This window comes from Tribolium madens, unplaced genomic scaffold (assembly GCF_015345945.1).
Source record: "Tribolium madens isolate multiple individuals breed KSU strain unplaced genomic scaffold, Tmad_KSU_1.1 Scaffold_96;HRSCAF=242;Tcas5.2_LG5, whole genome shotgun sequence".
NCBI lineage: Eukaryota > Metazoa > Arthropoda > Insecta > Coleoptera > Tenebrionidae > Tribolium > Tribolium madens.
This window is the reverse complement of record NW_025401068.1, coordinates 1,405,488-1,428,772: the sequence shown is the minus strand read 5'-3', so window position 1 is coordinate 1,428,772 and position 23,285 is coordinate 1,405,488. Positions and strand designations below refer to the sequence as shown.

The 23,285-nt window shown below is 32.5% G+C and overlaps 5 protein-coding genes across 6 annotated transcripts; 3 read left to right on the top strand and 2 right to left on the bottom strand.

Annotated features, from left to right (window-relative positions):
• Window positions 1–171: 171 nt before the first annotated feature.
• Window positions 172–1,378, top strand: LOC123012719 (S-formylglutathione hydrolase). Of its 2 annotated transcripts, none has more exons than XM_044410813.1 (4): window positions 172–312; window positions 370–818; window positions 866–1,088; window positions 1,136–1,378. In XM_044410813.1, the coding sequence occupies exons 2-4, from the start codon at window positions 370–372 to the stop codon at window positions 1,316–1,318; spliced, it is 855 nt and encodes a 284-aa protein (XP_044266748.1). In that variant the 5' UTR covers window positions 172–312; the 3' UTR covers window positions 1,319–1,378. The 2 variants fall into 2 exon arrangements, with proteins under 2 accessions (XP_044266748.1, XP_044266746.1); XM_044410811.1 differs by having other exon boundaries at window positions 178–321.
• On the bottom strand, window positions 1,328–2,906 carry LOC123012718 (presenilins-associated rhomboid-like protein, mitochondrial). The gene is made up of 8 exons (XM_044410810.1): window positions 2,743–2,906; window positions 2,511–2,697; window positions 2,333–2,461; window positions 2,026–2,284; window positions 1,851–1,975; window positions 1,695–1,796; window positions 1,545–1,642; window positions 1,328–1,497 (listed from the first exon to the last, which is right to left on the bottom strand). Exons 1-8 carry the CDS (start codon window positions 2,778–2,780, stop codon window positions 1,407–1,409), a joined length of 1,029 nt encoding a protein of 342 aa, XP_044266745.1. The 5' UTR covers window positions 2,781–2,906; the 3' UTR covers window positions 1,328–1,406.
• A 235-nt stretch (window positions 2,907–3,141) lies between these two features.
• On the top strand, window positions 3,142–12,475 carry LOC123013945 (FACT complex subunit spt16). The gene is made up of 3 exons (XM_044412826.1): window positions 3,142–5,011; window positions 7,416–8,023; window positions 11,379–12,475. The coding sequence occupies exons 1-3, from the start codon at window positions 3,262–3,264 to the stop codon at window positions 12,357–12,359; spliced, it is 3,339 nt and encodes a 1,112-aa protein (XP_044268761.1). The 5' UTR covers window positions 3,142–3,261; the 3' UTR covers window positions 12,360–12,475.
• Window positions 12,476–13,755: 1,280 nt separating this feature from the next.
• LOC123012732 (sorting nexin-20) lies at window positions 13,756–15,139 on the bottom strand. The gene is made up of 2 exons (XM_044410836.1): window positions 14,749–15,139; window positions 13,756–14,700 (listed from the first exon to the last, which is right to left on the bottom strand). The coding sequence occupies exons 1-2, from the start codon at window positions 14,762–14,764 to the stop codon at window positions 13,928–13,930; spliced, it is 789 nt and encodes a 262-aa protein (XP_044266771.1). The 5' UTR covers window positions 14,765–15,139; the 3' UTR covers window positions 13,756–13,927.
• LOC123012731 (mitochondrial nicotinamide adenine dinucleotide transporter SLC25A51) lies at window positions 14,889–16,218 on the top strand. Its single transcript, XM_044410835.1, has 3 exons — window positions 14,889–15,081; window positions 15,135–15,326; window positions 15,377–16,218. The coding sequence occupies exons 2-3, from the start codon at window positions 15,135–15,137 to the stop codon at window positions 16,097–16,099; spliced, it is 915 nt and encodes a 304-aa protein (XP_044266770.1). The 5' UTR covers window positions 14,889–15,081; the 3' UTR covers window positions 16,100–16,218.
• Window positions 16,219–23,285: the final 7,067 nt, after the last annotated feature.

Genomic DNA, 23,285 nt, shown 5'->3' with positions numbered 1-23,285 from the left:
CTACTGCAAGTAGAACTACAAATTTTCCTCAGTTTTTAAAATTTTGTTGTAAAATTGTTTTTTATTGTATCTCGTAATGATAGTAGCTTTTTCTAAAATAAAAAGGTAAAAACTATGAATTAGCAGAGTTAGTGGTATAGTAGGTATAATGCACACAAGAGTAGTTCCAATGTTTTTATAAATTTGACAAATTGCAAAATTTTTCATATCAACTGATTTATTTATAAATTCCGGACACCGGAAAGATTATCAACCGGTTACGAGTTAACTAGTAAGATTAAAATTTTCCAAAAAGAGTTTTTAAGACTTTTGGTATATAAGGTAAAATTTGTAACTAAACAGGTAAAGAATTGCTCATATCATCTTCAGATGGGTACCCTGAGCGAAATTTCTTCAAACAAGATGTTTGGAGGCTTCCAGAAGGTGTTTTCCCACGAATCCAAAACCCTAGGTTGTGTCAGTAAATTTGGTGTTTATTTACCACCACAAGCAGAGGAGAAAAAACTTCCTGTTATTTATTGGCTATCAGGATTAACTTGTTCAGAGGCTAATTTTATAGAAAAAGCAGGAGCACAGAAATATGCAGCTGAACACGGGGTTATTATTGTCAATCCTGACACTTCACCTAGAAATCTGAACATTGATGGTGATTCCGAATCGTGGGATTTTGGAGTTGGGGCTGGGTTTTACGTTGATGCTACCCAAAAGCCTTGGAAAGATAATTACAAGATGTATAGTTACGTTACAAGTGAATTGGTGAAGCTTATTAGTGACAATTTTCCCATATTGAGTGGAAAACAGTCAATAATGGGGCATAGGTATGGAGAGTATCTTTCTCTGAAAAAAACTAATAAATTATTTTTAGTATGGGAGGACATGGGGCTTTAATTTGCGCATTAAAAAATCCAGGGTTGTTTAAATCAGTCTCTGCTTTTGCCCCCATTTGCAATCCATCTAACTGTCCTTGGGGTATCAAGGCGTTTAGTGGTTATTTGGGGCCCAAAGAGTCGGGTGAATGGGCACAATGGGACGCCACTGAATTGGTCAAGACCTACAATGGACCCCCATTGGAGCTTTTTGTAGATCAGGTAAAAAGTGTATTCATGTTTGCAAAAATAATTAATTTTTTTTTCAGGGATCTGAAGATAATTTCTTGCATGCCAAACAACTGTTACCAGAAAATTTGATAGAATCTTGCAAGACCCACCACGTCCCAATAATTTACAAAAAACGAGATGGTTATAATCACAGTTATTATTATATTGCTACTTACATAGAGGAACATATTAAATATCACATGGAGCACTTGCAAAAGTAAAGGTTTTACTCATGTTGCAAATAAAAATGCTGTCAATATTTTAATAAATAATTATATACATTACAAAGTTTAATAATACTGGAAATAATTATTTTATAGAACCTCTAAATTCATGCCAGTAGTGGAGAATAGGTTCCCTTTTAGCCCACAAATATTGGTTGCCCCATAAAGCCCACATTCTGCAAATTGCATTTAGAGAAATAATAATAATAGCTTGATTTATTACATTCCACAAGCTGCTCCTCCTAAATGTGCAGCGTGATCGAAAAATTTCCATCCCATCAAAACTCCAGCTGTGTCTATCCCCACGATTACTTTAATTGCCTATAAAAAGAATAAATTTTAGGGGAATAAATTTCGAAATTTGATGACATACAGCGCCTGCACTAAATGTGAAAATTGGCAGTAGAATAATTCCTAATTTGGTTTCAGGATATTGGGTACAAACATAGCCCAAAATTGCCATAATAGCCCCAGACTAAAATAAAATTTAACTTAAAATTTGAATCATTTGCTTAAAAAGTGTATTTACAGCTCCTAGTGATAAGCCGGGCTGTTTGGTAATCACTTTATAGACATAACTGGTAAAACTTGAAATAACCCCTGCACCTAAATACAGCCCTAGGAACTGTTCTTTACCTAGACTGTGTACTGCACCTAAATAATTTGAGTTGGCAAAAATGTGGAGGCAAAATACAACATTTTACCTGTACTGAAACTATGAAGTACATACATATTGGCCAAGAGATGGAACCCTGAATAATGACTAAAAGTTGATAAAATCATAGGCAAACACACACTTTTGCTTCCAGGATTTGAACAAAAATATTTCAACATAAAGGGTTGCAATCTCGGTATCCTCCACGCCCCGAAAACAAGCACATTTATAAGGCAAATTGGTACAAAAACTTTTTCACCAGGCGTCAAAAGCTTCCACTTTTCTTCAAATTGTCTCAATAATGTGTTCTAAAAACGCACAAGGTGAATCCAATTACTTGCAATTTAAATATTTACAGATCTCGAATGGAAATCATCTGCTTGACGTTTAAATAGTCTTACTGGTTTTTTCAGCATTTTTATTGCATGTGCTCTCATGGTCTCATACTCCCAAATGGCTGCGCCTACAAAGCAAGCAGCACTAAACTAAAATCAAACTTTGTGTAATTGTTCTCGTACATCAGTTCTATGTTACCCCAATTGTAAATCCAAACGGTTTCCACAAATTGCGGGGGTGTAAATTTGAACCTCCTAAAGTGACGTCTTGGAACGGAGTTTCAATGCTGCTTACGTTGGACTTGGCAGGGTCATTGTTGCGTTGACGAAAATTGCGTACGGATTTTGGAGGCGATTTTCTTATAAAAAGTGAGTTTCGAGGGGTGCTACAAGTCTGGGGTTAATTGTGGAAAAGTTAGGTTATGTCTTACCATAACTCGTTCATCTGAAACATACGACTCAAAGCCATGATTCTGGCAATAAATACGTTTTATTTTAATGGAAAAACCATGAAATTTTGAGAAAAATTAACACAATTTGTGAAATATGTTTTGTCAAATAAAGTAGAAGATTAGTGACGGAAGTTTGCGTTATGGTGGTGTCACTGGAAAAAAGATTTTTATTTTCAATTGATTAATTTACGTTGTTTTGTTAGGTAAAGGAGTAGTTTTTGTTAAATTTCGTCTGTTGTTAGCTTTAGCGCTACTTTTTTCTTAAATATGAGTGTGTTATTTTTAAATAATAAATAATTATTTTGTAATAATAGTTTATTTGGTGTTAGTGTGGTGGCAATCCTGTGACATTTTGTTGACATTTCCGACTTACCGCTCTTTTGTGTTTGCGCAAAGTGCGCAAAATAACGTCTAACACGAACTGGCGCCTTCTCTTCATGTAACGCCGCCGCGGTGTTGTGTCGTTAAATGTGTAAATATCTCATGTAATAATCCACAATGGCAAATATAAATCTAGACAAAGAAACTTTTCATCGCCGTTTAAAGAAGTTATACAGTGCCTGGCAAAAATCGGAGAGCGAGAATGGTTTCTCTAAGATGGATGCTTTGGTTACAGCCGTCGGTGTGGACGATGAAGTTGTTTACAGCAAATCGGGGGCCCTCCAGACCTGGCTTTTGGGCTACGAACTCACCGACACCATTATGGTTCTAACCGAGAAGAAAGCTCACTTCCTGGCCAGTAAGAAAAAAATTGATTTTCTCAGACAAGCGGAAACCAAAGACGAGAATGCGATTCAGTTGTCTTTGCATGTGCGAGACCGTACGAGCGACGAAGCCAATTTCAAGCTTCTCATTGATGCCATTAAAGAGAGCAAAAATGGAAAAACAATTGGGATCTTTTCTAAAGACAACTATCCGGGAGCTTTCATGGATGCTTGGCGAGCCGCTTTGTCTAAAGTTAACTTCCAAACTGTTGATGTAAGCGCAGCAATTGCTTATTTACTGTCGCCAAAAGAAGACTCAGAAATCATAACTATTAAAAAAGCCTGCATGGTAAGTGTTGATGTGTTTACAAAGTATCTCAAAGATCAGATAATGGAGATAATTGACTCGGATCGTAAAGTTAAACACAGCAAACTGGCAGAAGGCGTGGAGTCTGCAATCGCCGACAAAAAGTACGTTTCTGGTGTTGATGTGTCTCAGGTTGATATGTGTTATCCTGCCATAATTCAGTCAGGGGGTAATTACAGTTTAAAATTTAGTGTAGTGAGTGATAAGAACACTCTACACTTTGGGGCCATTATATGTTCACTTGGGGCCCGGTATAAGTCTTACTGTTCAAATATTGTCCGTACATTGCTTGTAAACCCAAGCGAACAAGTACAAAACAATTATAATTTTCTCGTTACTCTTGAAGAAGAAGTTTTGAAGAAACTACAAGCCGGAACCAAGCTTTCTGAGGTTTACGAAGCCGGTTACAATTTCGTTAAAAAGGAAAAGCCCGAATTGGCGGATAATTTGACGAAAAATTTCGGTTTTGCAACAGGGATAGAATTCAAAGAGAGCTCACTTATGATTGGCCCGAAGACAACTCTCCCTGCCAAAAAAGGAATGGTTTTCAACGTCAACATGGGTTTTAGTAATCTGGTAAACAAAGATGCGACCGATAAAGAAGGCAAAACTTATGCTTTGTTTATTGGCGACACTGTGATGGTGAATGAAGGTCAACCGGCCTCAGTCCTCACCATATCTAAGAAGAAAATCAAGAATATCGGAATTTTCCTTAAAGATGAGTCCGATGATGAAGATAACGACGATGAGAAGGAAAATGCCCCAAAACCTGAAATACTAGGAAGGGGCAAACGCACCGCCGTCTTGGAATCCAAACTTAGGACAGAACATACGTCCGAAGAGAAGAGAAAAGAACATCAAAAGGAATTAGCTTCGATGTTGAACGAGAAAGCAAAGGAACGCCTAGCTAAACAATCGGGATCGAAAGATGTTGAGAAAGTTAGAAAAAGCACAGTGTCGTATAAAAATGTCAGTCAAATGCCCCGTGTGCCTGAAGTTAAGGAATTGAAACTCTACGTGGATCAAAAATATGAAACCGTCATTTTGCCGATTTATGGGATTGCGGTGCCGTTCCATATTTCCACCATTAAAAATATATCGCAGTCGGTCGAGGGCGATTATACGTATCTTCGTATCAACTTTTTCCATCCTGGATCCACCATGGGCAGGACCGATGGTAAGAAAATGTACTTGACTGATTGTTGTTTTATTTTGTTATTACAACGTAATAATATACGGGGCTAACCTGAGATTCCTCAGGTCAAAATAAATAAAGCGATTTGAAAGCAATCTGAACTATTAAATGTCTTTTATACAGGCTGAATTATGAAAAATGCCCAAGCAATAACTCCATTATTTTTAAAGATATGACTACACTTCTTAGAACAAAGTTAAACAGTTTCTTGTTATCTATTGTTTGGCATAGATGCTCAATCAATGCTCCTTCCTGTTAGGGAATAGGCTGTAGAAAAAAAATAGAACGTTTTTATTTATTTTATCTAAGACGCGCAAACGATTGACAACAAAAAACTGTTCAACTTTTATCAAAGAAGTATTGTAACGTCTTTAAAAAAGTAATGAAATTTATAACTGGGGCGTTTTTTATAATCCAACCTGTATAAATACAATGAATTTCTTGTTTTTCAATTAAGAAAAATATTGTGTTGCATTTTAGTATTCTGAGAAACATAGTTTTTTCTTAGAAAACGATAAGGGGCGGCGACCTCTTTTGTACAGGTTCCTTGAACCACGCACCCTATCTATTTTTTTATTATAATGAATATTATCATTTATTAATTTCTACAATTCTTTGAAAACAACTCTTTATTTTGGTAGCAGTCAATTCATTCCGATTGAGGTAGTGGTAGTATACGAAAGTAATTAAATGACTGTTGATTTCATAAGAACAAAAGGTAAGATACAATTTTTGTGTTTATATTTGATTCTTTGGAGTAAAAATGTTGAATACATATTTCAATAAATTTGTGAAACAACTGAAAATAAAAAGATGTAATTTTTCTAAAAAAATGACAAGGACGGCACTCAGAACTTTGCACCACGGCGCGGCGCCTGTAAAATCTAGAGACGGCCCTGTGAGTAAACTTTTCTCTATACCAAGTTGTACCTTTAAAAAGTTAGAGGGCGTCAAAGTTTAAAAATTACTTTTGTTTTTTTTTTAATAACTTTTTAATTGAGTAATTGATTTTTATAAAATTTGGTATAGGCAATTTACTATCAAAAACACATGGTCTGGTGCCATTTTTTTGTTTTATTATTATTGTAAAGTACTTTGTATCTGTTAACAACAACACATTTTAACCTAAATTATTGTTATACGTTATCCGAATGGCGTTATTGTTTTTTTCTTCGAAAGTCATTATTTTTAAACAATTTTTTATAAAATCTTTGTATTGGCCTTGGTTTTAAAATAAAAAAAAAATAAGTTTTAAGAAGACGAGTCAAAATTTCGATCGTTCACCATTTATTATTATTATTTCTAAAATTACATTAAAAAATTTTTAGGTTTCAGTTTCTTTCGCCAACTTTCGTAGGTACTCGTAATTCGCTGTATGGAAGCAGTTACTTTCGTACCTTTATGGTCGTGGGAAAAATAAATTTTTTATTTATATTATGCTTATTCCGAGTGATTTCTTTTGCGTTTGTTCAAAAAGTTACGCCTGAGAGTAATTTTTTTATGGATTCATTTTTACACTTACTGAAGAAATTTTCAAAATGAATATTATTCAAACATAAAACACTCATACAGTCCAATAATGACCCGAATACAAATATTAACGCTTTAATTTCAATCAATATAAATATTATAAGTCGTGCCATAGTTATCTCCACTTCTGTCACTTTTTAAAATGTTTTTTCTGAGTGGAGCTTCTTGGCTTAAAATTTGTCAATAGGTTTCAGTTGTAAGACAGATTCTTCTTTCACAAAGAAATCAAATGTTTTTGTAAAAAATTCCATATAGATTTTTTTGAAAACCTGATGTGATACAATAAAATGAGTGGTGGATTGCAATCAGCGCCAACAAGGCAAAAAATGACAACAACATTTCAAACCCCAAAAATCATGTCGGCTTGTGTATTAATTTAAACAAAAAAAATATAAAGAGTGAGTTGGTTTTAAGATAAGTTGGGTTAGATCGCTTTATTTTGACCTGGGAAATGTCATGTTACACTTTGTCCTCATTATTTTAATGTTACACCCTGTATTTTATATAAATGTTGAGTTTTTTTTATATCCTTGGGTAATAATTGTCGTGGTAGTATTTCGTGGTGTATGGATAAAAATGAAAAAAACCTATGGGTATTATGCTGCAACGAATTTATGTATAGTAATATATTTTTTGTTCACTATAGCGAATAATATAATTATGTTAAATTGAGAGTTTCAATGTCATTTTTTATGAATTCAATTTTTTTCAATTATTGAAGTTATTTACACATTCTGAAAATTGGACTTGCATTATTACAAGAGAATTTTTCTCAGAATTTGCTACGTGCACGAAAGATACATGGGTTTTTTAATTATTTCACTTCAATTGATAATTTTTTTTTCATTGTTTTAAGGTGGCAACTACCAGCAACCTGAAGCCACTTTCGTTAAAGAAGTCACCTACCGCAGTTTGAACACCAAAGAGCCCGGAGAAATTTCCCCTCCCTCTTCGAATCTCAACACTGCATTCCGACTAATCAAGGAAGTACAACGAAAATTCAAAACCCGCGAAGCCGAAGAACGTGAGAAAGAAGATCTTGTTAAACAAGACACTCTGGTCTTGTCGCAAAATAAGGGCAATCCAAAACTTAAAGATCTCTACATACGACCTAATATCGTCACTAAGCGTATGACTGGAGCTTTGGAGGCTCATAGTAATGGTTTCCGTTACACATCTGTCAGAGGCGATAAAGTTGATATTTTGTATAATAATATTAAGAATGCATTCTTTCAACCTTGCGACGGTGAAATGATCATACTTTTGCATTTTCATCTAAAGCATGCGATTATGTTTGGGAAGAAGAAGCATGTGGATGTTCAATTTTATACGGAAGTGGGTGAAATCACAACGGATTTAGGAAAACATCAGCACATGCATGATAGAGATGATTTGGCCGCTGAGCAGTCCGAAAGGGAATTGAGGCACAAGTTAAAAACAGCGTTTAAGAGCTTTTGCGAAAAGGTAAGACTTAAGGCTAAAGGGGAACATGTTTTAGTTTGTTGCTAAAGCGGCAGATGGCGCGGAATTTATATTTCTGTTTTCTCTTTAACTATTCACATTTTTTATAATTGAAAAAAAGTTTCGTACATAAAATATTATTTGAAAACTCGCCAACGTAACATAATTTTTGTTTTTAATTGAAAAAAAAATTAAAAACATATAATAGAAAATATTTTTGAAAAAACAAAGTAGGGCAACGAATCACCATTTTTCACTGAAAAGAAAAGTGTTTTTATTTTTGAAATTTGATAACGGGAAAGTCATCAAAACGCGAATTTTGTATCGTCTTTTTATGTTCCGCCGCGCCACATTTTTTGTCCTACCCTTGTTGCAGCTGTGAAGGAGGTAATGTTTGGAAGCAACCATTACCCAAGAATACGGTATTTTTAAATAAGGCAAACTCTTATACCAAAATCCTGAGGTCGGTTTACAAAATTTAATTACAATTTATTAATTACAATAATTTGAATTCGCGATTAATAAAAAAAATCTGGAGTGAACATCACACGATTAGGGCTTCAGCAGGTGATAACAACATTGTTGATGATGATTTTGGGGAACCAATAATTGGCCACAATATTGCGTAAGTGAATTTTTTCTCTTAGAAAAAAGCTAGAAAAAATAAAACGTTACTAGAGACAAGTATTCTCAAAAAAGAAGTTAGAGATTTTGTAGCAAGTTTGAATGTAACAGAAGAGAAACGAGACTTTATCGAAAACGCTACTAAAAACCAGTTCTTGGGCTCCCTTAGTTCGATCGTTTCTATACAGAGTGTCCCAGGTTTTAGGGCCGGCGCAAAAATAAATATTTCTAATTAATAAAAAAAAAGTTGTTAGTGCAAACGATAAAGGATTATGTAGACTTCAATTTCTTGCTTTAATATTGTTCAAAATTTTTAGCATATGTCAGTGGGACTTTAAAAACCAAATTTGGAAAAAAATAATAATTAGAATCTTTTCCACATGATAATATTGCTTGATTTTTTCTAATGGTCACTATGAAAATTGGATAATGTAAAAGTTGCTAGATTTTGAGTAATGAACATTTTAATATTGAAAAATGGGAATTCTAGAAATTTATGGTCAAGTTTGAGATGATGTGCTGCTAATGCATTGACAATAGAGTGGAGGCTTCACAATAGAGCTTGGGTACGTCATAAATGTCATTGCGGAACTTTTTCTTCTCTTAAGAAATTCTGGCCTGATCACCAATTACCGCAAACCCTCCCATAAACTATTCCAAGTTTCAAATTTGCAATATTGAAATGTTAATTATTCAAAACCTATCAACTTTATCGTTATTCTATTTTCACAAATACCACAGAAAAAATTCAAAGAATTTTATCATGTAGAAAATATTTCAGTTTCCTTTTTTTTTCAGTGTTCTTTTTTTGCACAAAATAAAACCATCGAAGAAGCCATAAGAGATATAGACCTTATTTTTGTCTAGACACAAACAACAAATTAAACAACACGATTATTATTACCAGGTCCAAACTCAATTACTTACGGGTCACCAATAAAAAAAATTGTGATTTTATTTTATGGGCAGAACAATACAGGGTGCGCCAGAACTCGCGCCCCAGAGAAAAATGACATATAAGGTAAGATACCAGAAACATGGATGTGTTATGTTAATGTTAAAAAAAATTATGTATAAAAATTTCGAAATTGTGAGGGTTTAAAATTTGCACTTTGACTCTATTTATTTCTGTTGAAAAAATAATTTTCCAAGTTTTTTTGCTATAGGCTATTAAAAGAGGAAACAAAAAAGCTGTATCCTAAATTGTAACTCTGTTCAATGTTATTTGTGGCTTTTATTGCCAAAATTTTTGTCCCTTTACTAAATAATTGTAAAAAAAACATATACAAGATCATCAGTATTATTAAATAGATATAAAAAAAATGTCAAATGTCAAAAAATAAATGTCAAAATTTTTTGACAGATACAATTTTTTAAACACTTTTTTCATGTTCCTGGTATCTTACCTTACTTGAAAATTTTCTCTGGGGCGCGAGTTCTGGCGCACCTGTATATTTTCTATTGATGGCATTTTTCCGGATCCCACGTTATGAAAAAAAAATTTACTCAAGATAAAATATTTTTACCAAAAGGCCTTAGTACCAGAAATACTAGAACCTAGGCTATGTAAGTCACTGAAAATAAGGAAAAAAAAATTGCGTTTTACTGATTTCAATTTTTTTTTACTTATAAAAAAGTTATAGGAGAAAATCAACCGCCAATAAATAGATGGTACTAAAACCTCAATGTTTTCCCCATTTGAATAGTTTACGGTTAATGTGACAGATGTCTCTTTTCCTAATTTTGGCGCGTAGCTTAGACGACGGCGCGGCGACGTTTTGGCGGGATTTTGACGGAATTTTGTGACAACTTAAAAGCTTTATTTAATTTGTCACCTAACGTTTTGTAAGAGTATTTTTTTGTTTAAAATAATAATGACAAAAGTCGAAATCTCCATTTTAGAGAGTAATGCATCGAAATAGACCCTCCCACATAGTTTTGGCAATGAGGTACGAAGCAAAAATGCTTGTAAGTACTCATATTTACATTGACTTGTCAAATTGACAAAAATGGAAAATTGATAGTGTCAAAATATGTTTTCCCCATTTGGATAGTTTCTTGCCTGCCACCAGAGGTCAGCTACTTTGCTGATTTTCTCCTATAACATTTATTTATTACTTTCTACTTCACTTTTGTACTTTTTTTATTTGAATGTAACTGAACATTTCTCTGACAAATTTTTGATGCGAGTCATATTGTGACCTTGGTGCATACTTACATCTTTGCCCCTATCAAAACGCTCATCTTTCACTTCCAGCTTTCAGCTATTTCAAGTTTTTAAGTATCCCCCCACTCTAATCGGGCGCTCTATTCAATGAGGATATTCGGGCGGCAAATTTTGTCAAAGTAAAATGAATATTCGCGTTTCATTAAAAACTAATAATAATTTTTTCAGTTTTTTGGTCGCATTCTATTCGTATCATCACAGCACATCTTTCCCCTAGGCGTTTTTTTTTAAATATTATGAATATTTATATAAAATTTGAATAAAAAAAAGTTAAATAATTTTTTTTTTCAAAAAAGTGTTACGTTGGCAAAAATTCTAAATGTCTTTAAAACCCAATTCAATATTTTGATTTAAAATTGGGTCAAAAATGTCGCTAAAAACAGCCAAGTAAATTTCAATATACTTGTCTTTTTGACAAGTATATTGAAATTTACTTGGCTTACTTGTCTTTTTGACAAGTATATGTATTGTCATTTGATTTTTGAATAAAAATTTTGATTTTTTTAGGTTGAAGCCATGACAAAACAAGAAATTGAGTTCGACACTCCCTTCCGAGAACTCGGCTTTCCTGGCGCCCCCTACCGGTCAACAGTATTACTCCAACCGACGTCGGGTTGTCTCGTCAATTTAACCGAATGGCCTCCATTCGTAATCACTCTTGAAGACGTCGAATTAGTCCATTTTGAAAGAGTTCAATTCCATTTGAAAAACTTTGATATGATTTTCGTTTTTAAAGATTACCAGAGAAAAACGGCGATGGTGAATGCCATTCCTATGAATATGCTGGACCATGTTAAAGAATGGCTCAATTCGTGCGACATACGATACTCTGAAGGTGTCCAATCGTTGAATTGGGTGAAAATTATGAAAACCATCACCGATGATCCTGAGGGATTCTTCGAGAGCGGCGGATGGACGTTCCTGGATCCGGAATCGGACGAAGAAGCCCAAGCACAAGAAGAAGAAACTGAGGATGAAGATGAAGTTTACGAACCGACCGATATGGAAAGTGTTTCAGAAGAAAGCGAAGAAGATTCTGAATATTCGGAGGGAGATACTGAAGAGAGCGATGAAAGCGGTTCTGGAGAAGATGATCTGGGATCTGATGAAGAATCCGGAAAGGACTGGTCAGATCTGGAACGGGAAGCTGCAGAGGAAGACCGGGAACGTAATTTCGATGATACTTTCGAGCGAAAAAAATCGTCGCATCACAAGTCGAGCAAACCCAGTAAACATTCGTCGAGTAAAAGCAACCATAAAAGTTCCCCGAGCAAACATTCTAACAACCATCATTCCTCAAGTAGCAAACATTCGAGTTCGAAACATAGTAGCAGAGATAGCGATAGACGTAAATCTTCAAGTTCTAAATCGAAGTCTTCACCCTCGAAAGATAAGGATCGTCATCATAGAAGTTCCCATTCTGATTCGAAAAAGCGCAGTCGAGAGGAAAGTAGCGACAAACATCGGTCCAAGAAATCCAAAAAGTAATTCGAGGATTTTTTTTGTATAAGTTATTTCTATGTTTTAGATTTGTGTTTAAAGTTATGTGTTTAGTTCAGTCTAAGTTCTTTCCACTGAATGTACAGATTAAACTTTTGATATAACATTTGGTTTAATTTTCACGATAATTCTCGTAACATTTAGTAAAGTTTTCGTATACCTATTACAGTTGATTGTTTTTTTGTTTGTTTCAAATAACAGATGACAAACTGATTGCATTTTATGGTTGTTTAGAATGATTTTGCACGAATAGTTTGACCAAAAGTACAAATTTCTGGACTGAGACGAGTTTTTTACAAAGAGAGGATTTTTAGACGAATTTGTGAGTTTAATTATGAGTACACAAAGTCAGTTATCTCGTGGTGAAAGTACAAGAAATTTGTGATGAAAATAATTTAAAATATACAATCTTTGTGTCAAAATCAAAATTTATTACAGAATAACTCAATCAGGACACTACACTTTTTTAAAGATTCTGTCTTGTTTTTAAGAAATATAAATTTCGATTTCGGCAAAAAAAAACTATTTCAAGGATTTTGCCCTCTTTTTTAAGGTGGAAGACTTGCTATAGAAATTCATGTAGATAACGACATTAAAAGAAAATTGATGGATTTTTCCGACGGGGTTTAACTGATCTAAAAACTGTATTTGTTAATAAATTAGGATTATTCGCGATTTTCTCCTGTTTTTAAGGTCAAAGTTCAAAAATAGTTAAATTAATTTAAAGTTTTGTCCAAATTGAATATTCCATCACTTGTTTTTTTTTTAATTAATACGCGTATAAGCTACACATCTCACCCAAAGAACAAGAATGATGGCAGTGTAATACATAATTCTTTTTTTATATAAAAAGTTTAAATTTTTGATATATTTGACTAAAAAATTAAATGTAGCGTTGTCTTTTTTTGGTAAAGGTTTGAAATTAAATTTAAAACTAAACTTTCAAAAAAAATCATTAAACAAATGCAAAAGATCTAAAACAATCACATGAAAACACAAAACCCTGTAAAATAGTGCTTCGTACAAGGTAATCAAGAGTTCATAAAAAAAAGATATTTTGTTACACGATGTGCAATGTCGTCACTAAATTATTTGGTTTTGTTAAGAAAACCTTTTTTGATATACTTTAAAAAGAGGGTAGAATCCTCAAATTTTGACTGTTTTTCCGAAGGTGAATTATCTAGCGGAAATCGAATTTTATATTTCTTAAAAACAGGACAGAATCCTTAAAATTTGGACTTTTTATAAAAGGTTCCTTAAGAACAGGATAAAACTCTTAAAAATGTATATTTGCTTTTTCCAATATACCTTTGAAAACAGGGTAAAATCCTTAAAAAATTGTTGGGTGCTGAAGGAGCTTTAGTGTACTTGAATAAAAGGAAAATTAATAAAAAAGATGTATATTCAGACATGAATAAAACAAGAAAACAATAATATTGCTAAACATTACAAATATCAGTCATCAAATAAATAAAACTCTAAAATAAATACATTAATAACAGTATCTAAAAAGTGACGTGATGCTAGTTAAGTACTCAACACTGGTGTGTCAATTGTTACAACCCAAATATCTTTTCTTCCACTGCTTTTACTTCATCTAATAAAGTTGACTGCGAATTAAATTTGACTCCTTGCCTTTTCAAATTTTGTAAGCGCTGTTCAAGGGCATCCTTATTTCTTCCACTCTGCCGCCAAATTTCGATGCAAGCATTCAATAAAGGTACATACAGCTCCAATAAGTCACTATCACTAACTCCTTCATATCTATGTAAGGCTAAATCAGCCCATTTTTGGCATTGTGAACACTGAGGAATTGACATACAGCATCCTAGCAGTCTACATAAAGCTATAAGAACGACTGGCGACCTATCAGTATAAAATTTGTTTAATAATTTGAAATTGTTCTCGAGTAGTGGCAAAGCAGAAAAAAAGTCTTGTTTTTCGAGGAAATTTCGTGCTTTCTCCAATTCAACCTCTTGAAGAAACTCGACTAAAGCTTTAGACGAGCGCAGTTTTAATTCAGTGCAAATGTGATTTAACAAAGACTCAAAACCGGTACTTCTGGTTGAAATCAACTCATTATCAAAGTTTCCCATTATGACTTTTTTAGGGAAAATAACATTGGTCATTAAATTCGGGTGTTCCTTCTTCAGGGCGTTGTAAAGATTCAGGAAATGAGTGTATCGCCTTTCTATCACTGAAGGGCTCAAATCGTCATTTCCCGATATATGACGCACTTGCAAAGTGTACACTACATGTTTTCTTTGTTCTGCTTCATCACATATTCGTGCTGATAATATTTCGAAAACTAGTCCTTGCTTTTCGTTACCTAAAATGAAACTTTAGCAAATGATGAAAAACAAATTAAAATTCTCACCTAAGATTTGGGTCATATTTGGAGTATTTGAGACGTTTTGTTTACATAATTACAAGCCTACGTAGTCAGTATTGCCCTTGTCCCCACCTATAATTACTTTTATACACCTCTCTGTAAACATTTTTCAAATAACAACAAAGGTAGATAACAAAAGAAACGTCAGTGTCACTTCTATCAATAATTAACCTAAACGTCACTAGTCTGTGACGTCATGCCCACTACGATGCGTGAATTACTAGCACAAATGATTTATTAACACCAGCCAAAATGAAGAAAATTATGAATTTGTGATAACCGTATTACTAGTCAAATAAACCAAAATTATTTTTAAAGGTAAGTGGTTGAGTTTGTGTTATGTAGTATTACATAACCTATGATTTTGACAGATGTCAAAATTTGTCTCGAATGTCAATATGCTGGATATTGATAAAATCGAGGATTATGATCCGGCGGTTGGGGATCCCCTGGTTTTGGAAGATATTTACCAGATAAACTGGAAGGAGTTTGCATGCGGTTGGAGCGCTGCTTTTATTAACATTACAATAACCTATCCCATAAACAAAGTGATTTTTCGCCAGGTTATTGCTTTCATTTTCTCACAAATTGTTGTTTAAAGAGACAGTTTTAGATGTTACATGGCGTTAATGCATTAAGTGCGTTTCGTCAACTGCAAGAAGAGGGAATGTTTTATTTATATAGAGGCATGTTGCCTCCCTTGTGCCAGAAGACTCTTTCGATGTCTTTAATGTTTGGGATTTATGAGGAAGTGCGGCGGCCGCTTATGCTGTCAGGTTATAACGGTTATTTATCAAAGTTTGCCGGGGGCATGATTGCGGGGACCACCGAGGCGATTTTGATGCCTTTTGAGAGGATACAGACGTTGCTTGCAGACGCACATTACCACAAGGAGTTCAGGAATACACTGCATGCATTTAAGGTTGTAGGGCTCAATCATGGATTCAGGGAATACTACCGAGGCTTAGTCCCGATTTTGCTACGAAATGGACCCTCTAATGTAGGCTTTTTTGTCATCAGAGAAGAAGTACAATTCTACAGACCGAGATTTGACTCAAAGTTCTATGAAACTCTTAGTGAATTTTTTTGTGGTGCTATGATAGGTGTGTTTTTATCTAGCGTGTTTTATCCACTTAATGTACTCAAAGTTGCGATGCAGAGTAAAATTGGTGGCAATTATGAGAATATTTTTAAGGTTTTAGTACAAATTTATAATGAAAGAGGTAGGAAAATTAGGTATATTTATCACGGTGTTCAAACCAACTGTACGAGAGCATTTATCAGTTGGGGAGTGATGAATGCAGCATATGAAAATTTAAAAAGTCTTGTATCATAAATGTTGTTCAATTTGTGTGAGGTTTAATGTAACTACAACTCATAAGATCACTTGTTTCTTTAAGCAAAGTATTTTTTTAAACTGCTATTTATTTATACAATAAAGATTTTTTTGTTGAATACTGTGTTTCGTTTTCATTTACAAAATATTTCCTTATTCTGCAAGGATGAACTTAATTATAGGTATTTCAAGTCTTGTTGAAGATAGGGATATGTATTTGCCCTTTTTTTTGTTAAATTCTCATAGGTGGCGCTACTAAGCTTATTTTGGATTTATTTTAATGCCGAGCTTATTTTACAGATTTTTGACCATTATGTTACGATCACGATCGTATTATATAATAATTTGTTATATTTAATAATATAATAAATATTAATTAGTATTTAATTTTTGACATTTGACATTTTTATGTCTATTTAACTTGTATATGTTTTTCATTATTATTCAGTAAAAGTACAAAACTTTTGCTAATAAAAGCCATAAATAACATTAAACAAAGTTACAATTTAGGATACAACCTTGTTTTCTCTTCTAATAACCTGTAGCAAAAAAACTGGGAAAATAATTTTTTTCAACAGAAATTGAGTCAAAAAGTGCTAAATTTAAAATCTCATAACTTCAGATAAAATAAATTTAACCTTTTTTCCACCTTCCTGGTATCTCACCTTACATGGTATATGTCACGTCTCTCCGGCCTTTTTGAGACAGCCGGTATAATTAAATAAAAATGCGACTTTGCATGTAAATATAGCAATGCCAATTTTTCTGCTGCTGAAAGTTTTCCAAATTTTTGTTGGTGGTATTTTAAAAGATTTAAAAAGAATAAATGCATTTCAGCACCCCGAATAATTGTAAGCCTAAAAGTTACATCAACTGCAGAGCAAAAGAAGGCAATGGCTGAGGAAGTAACATATTTGGTGAAATTATAAAAAAAGAAACTGTTATTATCCGCCAGGCCAGGATAATAGCGGACGTTGCAATGATTTTTTTCACACTACGTTTTGCACAATAAAATTCAATTTTTTTTCTGTTGCATAAAAGAGATATTTTGACTACTTCGGATTTCAAAATATTACGGTAATTGTTATTTTTGAGTGATATTCGCATCACTGGTATCAGCCGGAAAAATCGTTCTAAGCTCTTCATATCTACTCGACGATCTTATAAAAGGAATTTTTTTTTTGATTAAATATGTTTGTATGTTGCTTATATTAAAATTTTAAATTGACAAAAATAGGTATTTTTTGTTAAAAATGCCCATCTCAAAAAGTAGAGCTGGTGGAAAGAAACTGTTTACAATTTTGAAATTAGGGCAGAATAGTATATTAAAAACCAGTTGAAAAAGGTATCTGTTCAGCACGAATTTGAAATTGAGGAACAAATGAGTCCTTGAAGAACCTTCTGCATCGAGTGTTTTATATTATTTTTTCTATTTTGCCGCTTTATATCATTTTATAAATTAAAAGACAAAAATATTATATCTAGGGAATTTTGCAACGATTGGTAACATTATAAAAACATATTATAAAAATAATAATTACAAAAATTATGCTATAGAATGTGATTGTGTTTTGTGAATGAAATTTTGTTTTTAAGTTATGCGATTTTTTTTAATGAGAATTTTTTCTTTAAAACTGATAGGTATACTTAGTTGTAATCCTTATTAGATTGTAATCTTTGTAAATTTTTTTTTATAAATAAATAGTTTAAGCATAAAATGTTTGGTTCTACAGTGTGTCCCCGGATAGGTGAAACTAAAAGATAAAAAATTTTTGATTTAAATTTTCATTTTTTGGGATTCAGCCGTACTAGGTTAAAGTACTAATTTCTAACACAATTTTAGTTTTGAAAAATCAAGTACCTACACCTTGGAAATTTTCAAAAAACCTATTTTTCTGTTGACTAAAAAAGGTGTTTAGAATCAACATCTTGGCCCGTATACCAAATTTTATAAAAAATCAAAGTAACTTTTTGTCGTATTTGCTACATAAGAGGCACTTGACAAGAAAATAGATTTTTTTTTATTTTTATTGAACTAAAATTATATTAGAAATAGATTTTTAGCCAAGCAGGGCTGAATCCCAAAAAGATAAAAATTTAAATCGAAAATTTTATATCGTTTACCAGAGTCGTTTCACCTATCCGGGGACACACTGTAGGTATATATTTTCTGTTCACCTGGTATAAATGTTTAAAAAAATGTCTATAAAAATTTCGAAGTTATGAGAGTTTAAATTTTGCATTTTGACTCTATTCATTTCTGTTGGAAAATAATTTTTGTACCTTTACTAAATAGTTGCAATGTCAAAATTTTTTAAATATTTTTCCCATGTTCCTGGTATATTTTTGTATATTTTTTAAGTTAGAACAAAACACGCAAAATGGGTTATTTTGTGTTTTTTCTTTTGTAGTTCAATCTTTATATTTTACTAACTTGTTTAGTTTTAAACTTCTTAAACTGGTTTTAGCGGCTAAATTTTATTGCGTACATTTATTTCTAGCTAAGATTCCTATGTTGGATTAGTTTCAGCCCCTTAAGGAGGCCTAAATGATGCTTCCCTCACTTTTGTAAATGATAACAGGGGGAAAAAGAAAAACAGATTGAGTTTAAATAGAATGTAAATTAAATGCCTTTGTTTTTGTATTATTTTATTTTCTGTTTCTGTTTCAGTCTGTTTATAGAATTTTTGTTTGTGTCATTTTGATGCATTCCTAAGATTTGAAAATTATAAATAGTTGCATTTACACATAAACTTAATAATGTGCAATCATTTCTGTGAATAATCGTCATTAGTTTTATCAGTTCTGTGTGTAAATGTTTATGTGAAAAACACATTAATTAAAATGCCATTTTCGAAGTTCGCTGTCAGTGCAAATAGTGAGCATATAATTATACAACCGAGATGACTATCACCATCACCACATCTAAAAATGGTGACATTTTATAATTATATTTGTTTGTCAGTTGTGTAATTTAACCGCAGACAAATTAAGATACAAAAGTGATAAGACAAATTGTCTGTTTTATATCCTGTGCTTTTGACGGAACCACATTTAGGTAATTGTTAACGGATAATTATTATATATTAAAATGTGAGGTTCAACATGACAATTTTCATGGTTGTGATTCCCACAGAAGCTTGAATTTTGTTCCAAGTTACTTTATGGATCGTTTTACATTTTACGATTTCGTTCCCATGCTCTAAATTTCCATTTTTCGACAAAATAATGACGTCAACCCTGAAAAAAAAGTGAGATCAATTGATTGTTCTTTAATAGCTCCCCATACGTTGAGATACAGAGTCCACCTGCTTTTGGTAATTTTTATTTGTGGGGTCGTCTAGCGAGTATCCATGAGGGGAATGGTTGGATAATTGATATATAATTTAGAGTCTCTGGAGTTTTAGGCAATAATAGTTATTATCTAAATGCTTATGTTTGCATGATCCTGCCCTTTTATTACCTTCGGTTCGTTATTATTGTTTCAATTTTACTAAAAACTCGGAGCTTTTATTTAATTGGTTCTTTTCGTGTTGCCGAGCAGTCAATTTGCAAATTCTCTCGTGGATATTTTACTCGAGCTTTAGTGCCCTCGGATTACAAGTAGCCAAGACGATGTGATACCGACAATAATTTTTCAATTACTTACCTCGCCAGTGGCGTAACAAAATATGTGCTTTAGAAAATACCTAAACAAATTGAAAATTCAACAGTTATGTTGACGTTGTTTGTTTTTTTTAATGACCAAAATCAAAAACATTATTAAATTCTGGTGTTTGTTAAACTTCAGAAACAAAATCAATTTTCAATTTGGCTTAATTTAATTACTTAAACTTAAAATCAATTTATATTAATTTATATTATATTACTTATGAATAATTTATATGTATAGGCTGTCCCACCTAAGACTTTCGGACCTAATATCTGTTATTTGAAAAGGGATTCTAACGAAATTTAAAATGTAGATTATTTAGTAGGTTGAGTTAAATATAGTATTATTAAAACAATCTAGCCCTTTAAAAATGTTAAATTATTTAAAATTTATATCAAATTGATAATCGCCAACAAAAAATGTCATAAGCAAAAATCTGTCCCTAAAAGAAAAATGAATAAAAGTGTGTCAAAACTGGATGAAAAAATGCAAAAACATGGGCGGCTATATAAAAAAGAACGATATTACCGAATTTTAGTCACCCCTAGCTGTCAGGCGACAATGTCATTGATATTTGACGTTTATTGTTTTTTTAAGTTCAAAAAGTTAATAACGTAATTTAGGAACTGCGTTTATTGGTCTAACCAGTTCAGTACAACAAAATATGCTCGAAGGTACAGTTGCGGAATTAAAATTTCGGGCAGTATTTTTCTGTCACTTTAAAAAGTTCACTGTAAACTACCCTTTACTGTCATCACGACTGACATTTGACAATTAAACTTATTTTTATTTGTTGTTAAATTTGTTAATTAAACAATTTGTCTGTTTTAGGAAATTTATTAGTTTATCAAGTGTAATTAAATCATCGCTTTGATCTGCGGGTTATTCATGTAAAGGTTGTTTTAATGACTACATTATAAAAATGACAACACTGCCCGAAATTTTAATTTCGCAACTGTACATACCACTATTGGCATCAATGGTTCTAAAAGTTTTAAAAATGTTTTAACTTAATTTACCACTGGTTTTCCAGGTTGTATAAAATGTTACTTGTTACTTAGCGTTAACTTTGATAAAAAAAAATTAGGTTAAAATTTTAACAACATAATCGACGTATTTCTGCTGATTCAGATGAGTGATTCAGTTAATTTTTTGTGTAGAGGCTCGTGTAGAGGTCTATTTTTTAGTGCTTAACAACAACAATTGAGAAACTATGTGTCAAAATTATTGTTTTATCTTGTGGTAATTTTATTAATACTAATTGAATCTTCTTCACCTCCTAAGTCATCTACTTATCTACACTTTAAATTTAAAAATCCGTTGGCAGATAATAGAGATATTAGACCCGAAAGTTTTATACCTAGGACACCCTGTTCTCTATCAATAAGTGTCAAATTTCAGCTTGAGTAATTTACAATAAACATCAATTTCTGAATGTAAATTTCTAAATAATATACACAGGGTGTAACGAAAAGATGGGGACAAAGAGTAACCTGAAAATCTCCAGGTCCACATGTTTTGATTTTTTTATTTTATTATACAGGGTGTTTCACATAATTCGACGAGGCCTGCGCTTATAAGATGCAATGAATAATACATATTCTGACACGAACTCAATTACAAATTTTGAAAAATTGGATAATCTTCTCTAGTTTGTTCACCCTTTCAAAAATTACAACGTTTTTAGTAAGTTGGTGATTAAGATAAATAAACTAGCTTCTTACTCATGATAAAACTCATACTCATACTCATACCCTTAATAAAACAAATGATAACTGTTTCTGAAAAACTGCTGTTTATGACTATTAATGAAACAGTGACAACTCCTGTCATATGGGTTTCCAAAAATTAAATAATTAAATGTGTATTTTTTGTATCTAGTGTTTTGTGACTTTTGTATATTTGGCTGCGTACATTAGGCGCAAGCCTCGTAAAGTTGTGTGAAACACCCTGTATTGCAAAGTATACTTGTTTATTACCAACTTGACACATTTTAAGCCCAATTTTTGTTATACGTAATCCGAGTGACGTATTTTTCTTATTCCAAAGATACATTATTTTTAAACAATTTTTGTATGTTATAAAATTTTTGTAGCGGCTTTGGTTTTAAAAGTAAAAAACTAATTTTAATATAAATTGATTTAAAGTTTTCATATCTCTATACTGAGAACTTTTTTACGAAAATAAACGGATATCAAGAATAATTTTTTTAAAGGAAGAATTTTTTATTTTCATTTTTGATCTCATGTTTTTTATGTTATATTCTTTTTAACTCAAAAAGCAATTTTCTAGTTATATTTTCAACACTTGCTGTAATATAAACAGAGATTTCAAAGATAAAAGCACTATTGGTACATGTACCAATAATTAATAATGATCTTGAAACATGGTTTCTAATGAAGTTATGAAAAAGTTGTATTTTCAATTGTTATGAAACGTAGGTAGTTGTGTGTTTTTCAGCTTTAAATTTGTCAACTTACCTAGATCTAATTACTGCTTGAAACGAGTATTAGTTCCGAGACGTTAACCGGCGTCGCTCAATGTTCGGCTGCTTGTATTTTTATAGCGCCTTCTTGAAATTGTTCCCTGAATGCCCCTTAACGTTAATTTGATTTTTTCCTTTATTTTACGGAATCAAGAAGTGTGTTGTAAGCTTATTTAGGTTATAAAAGACCACATCCCTGTTGATTAGGCAATAAACTTAATGAAATGGAGACAAAAAGGGGTTTATTTAAATGAAAAACAAGGCTTATTTCTAATTGGCTTTAAAAGAGGAGCATTTATGTTGAAAATTAAGAAAAAAATAACCAGCTTAAGAGCAATTACATCGGTTTTTATTTCAAACTAATTTTTTGTCATCATGAATAAAGCTCTCACGATTTTTGTTTATTATCGAGAATAAATTTAACATGGAAGGCACTTTGAGGCCATTAAAAATCCAGGCAATATACTTGTAAATTGCAGTTTATTACAGTTAAGTGCCGGCGTATTAACAACAAAAACTCTGTGAGTTTTCAAGTTCAAGCTATTAATATCACAATATTATTACGTGAATAATGGTGACAAAAAGTCCACGATTGGAGTTTTGGATTCAGTCGAAAGTGTTTTTCGATGGGTCGTAATGTATTAATAATGTTTTGAAAAAATCTGAGATGGTGGTTGAAGAAAAACGTTTTCAATATTCATGTCGAAGACGTGCGGAGTAGCGAAGTTATTAATTATTGCAATAAGGAGCGCGCGGTGTCGATATTATAGGGCGGCAGTCTAAACTACAGGAGAACTTGTGTTGCCTCGAATAAAATTACCATCACCAACCAATTACCATATCCGTGTTGGTCGGACTCTGCACCTCTGCTAGACGCTCCCGGCATCTCACCTGGTTTTGCTTGCTACCTTGCTTCGGTTTACCTCAATTAAACACCTCAGCTTTTAACACGTGATATAAATTTCATATGGACATTGACGGCAATCTTCTCTGAATACTAATTAAAAAATTAAATAAAAGTTTTATGCATTTGTTGGATGATAATTTAC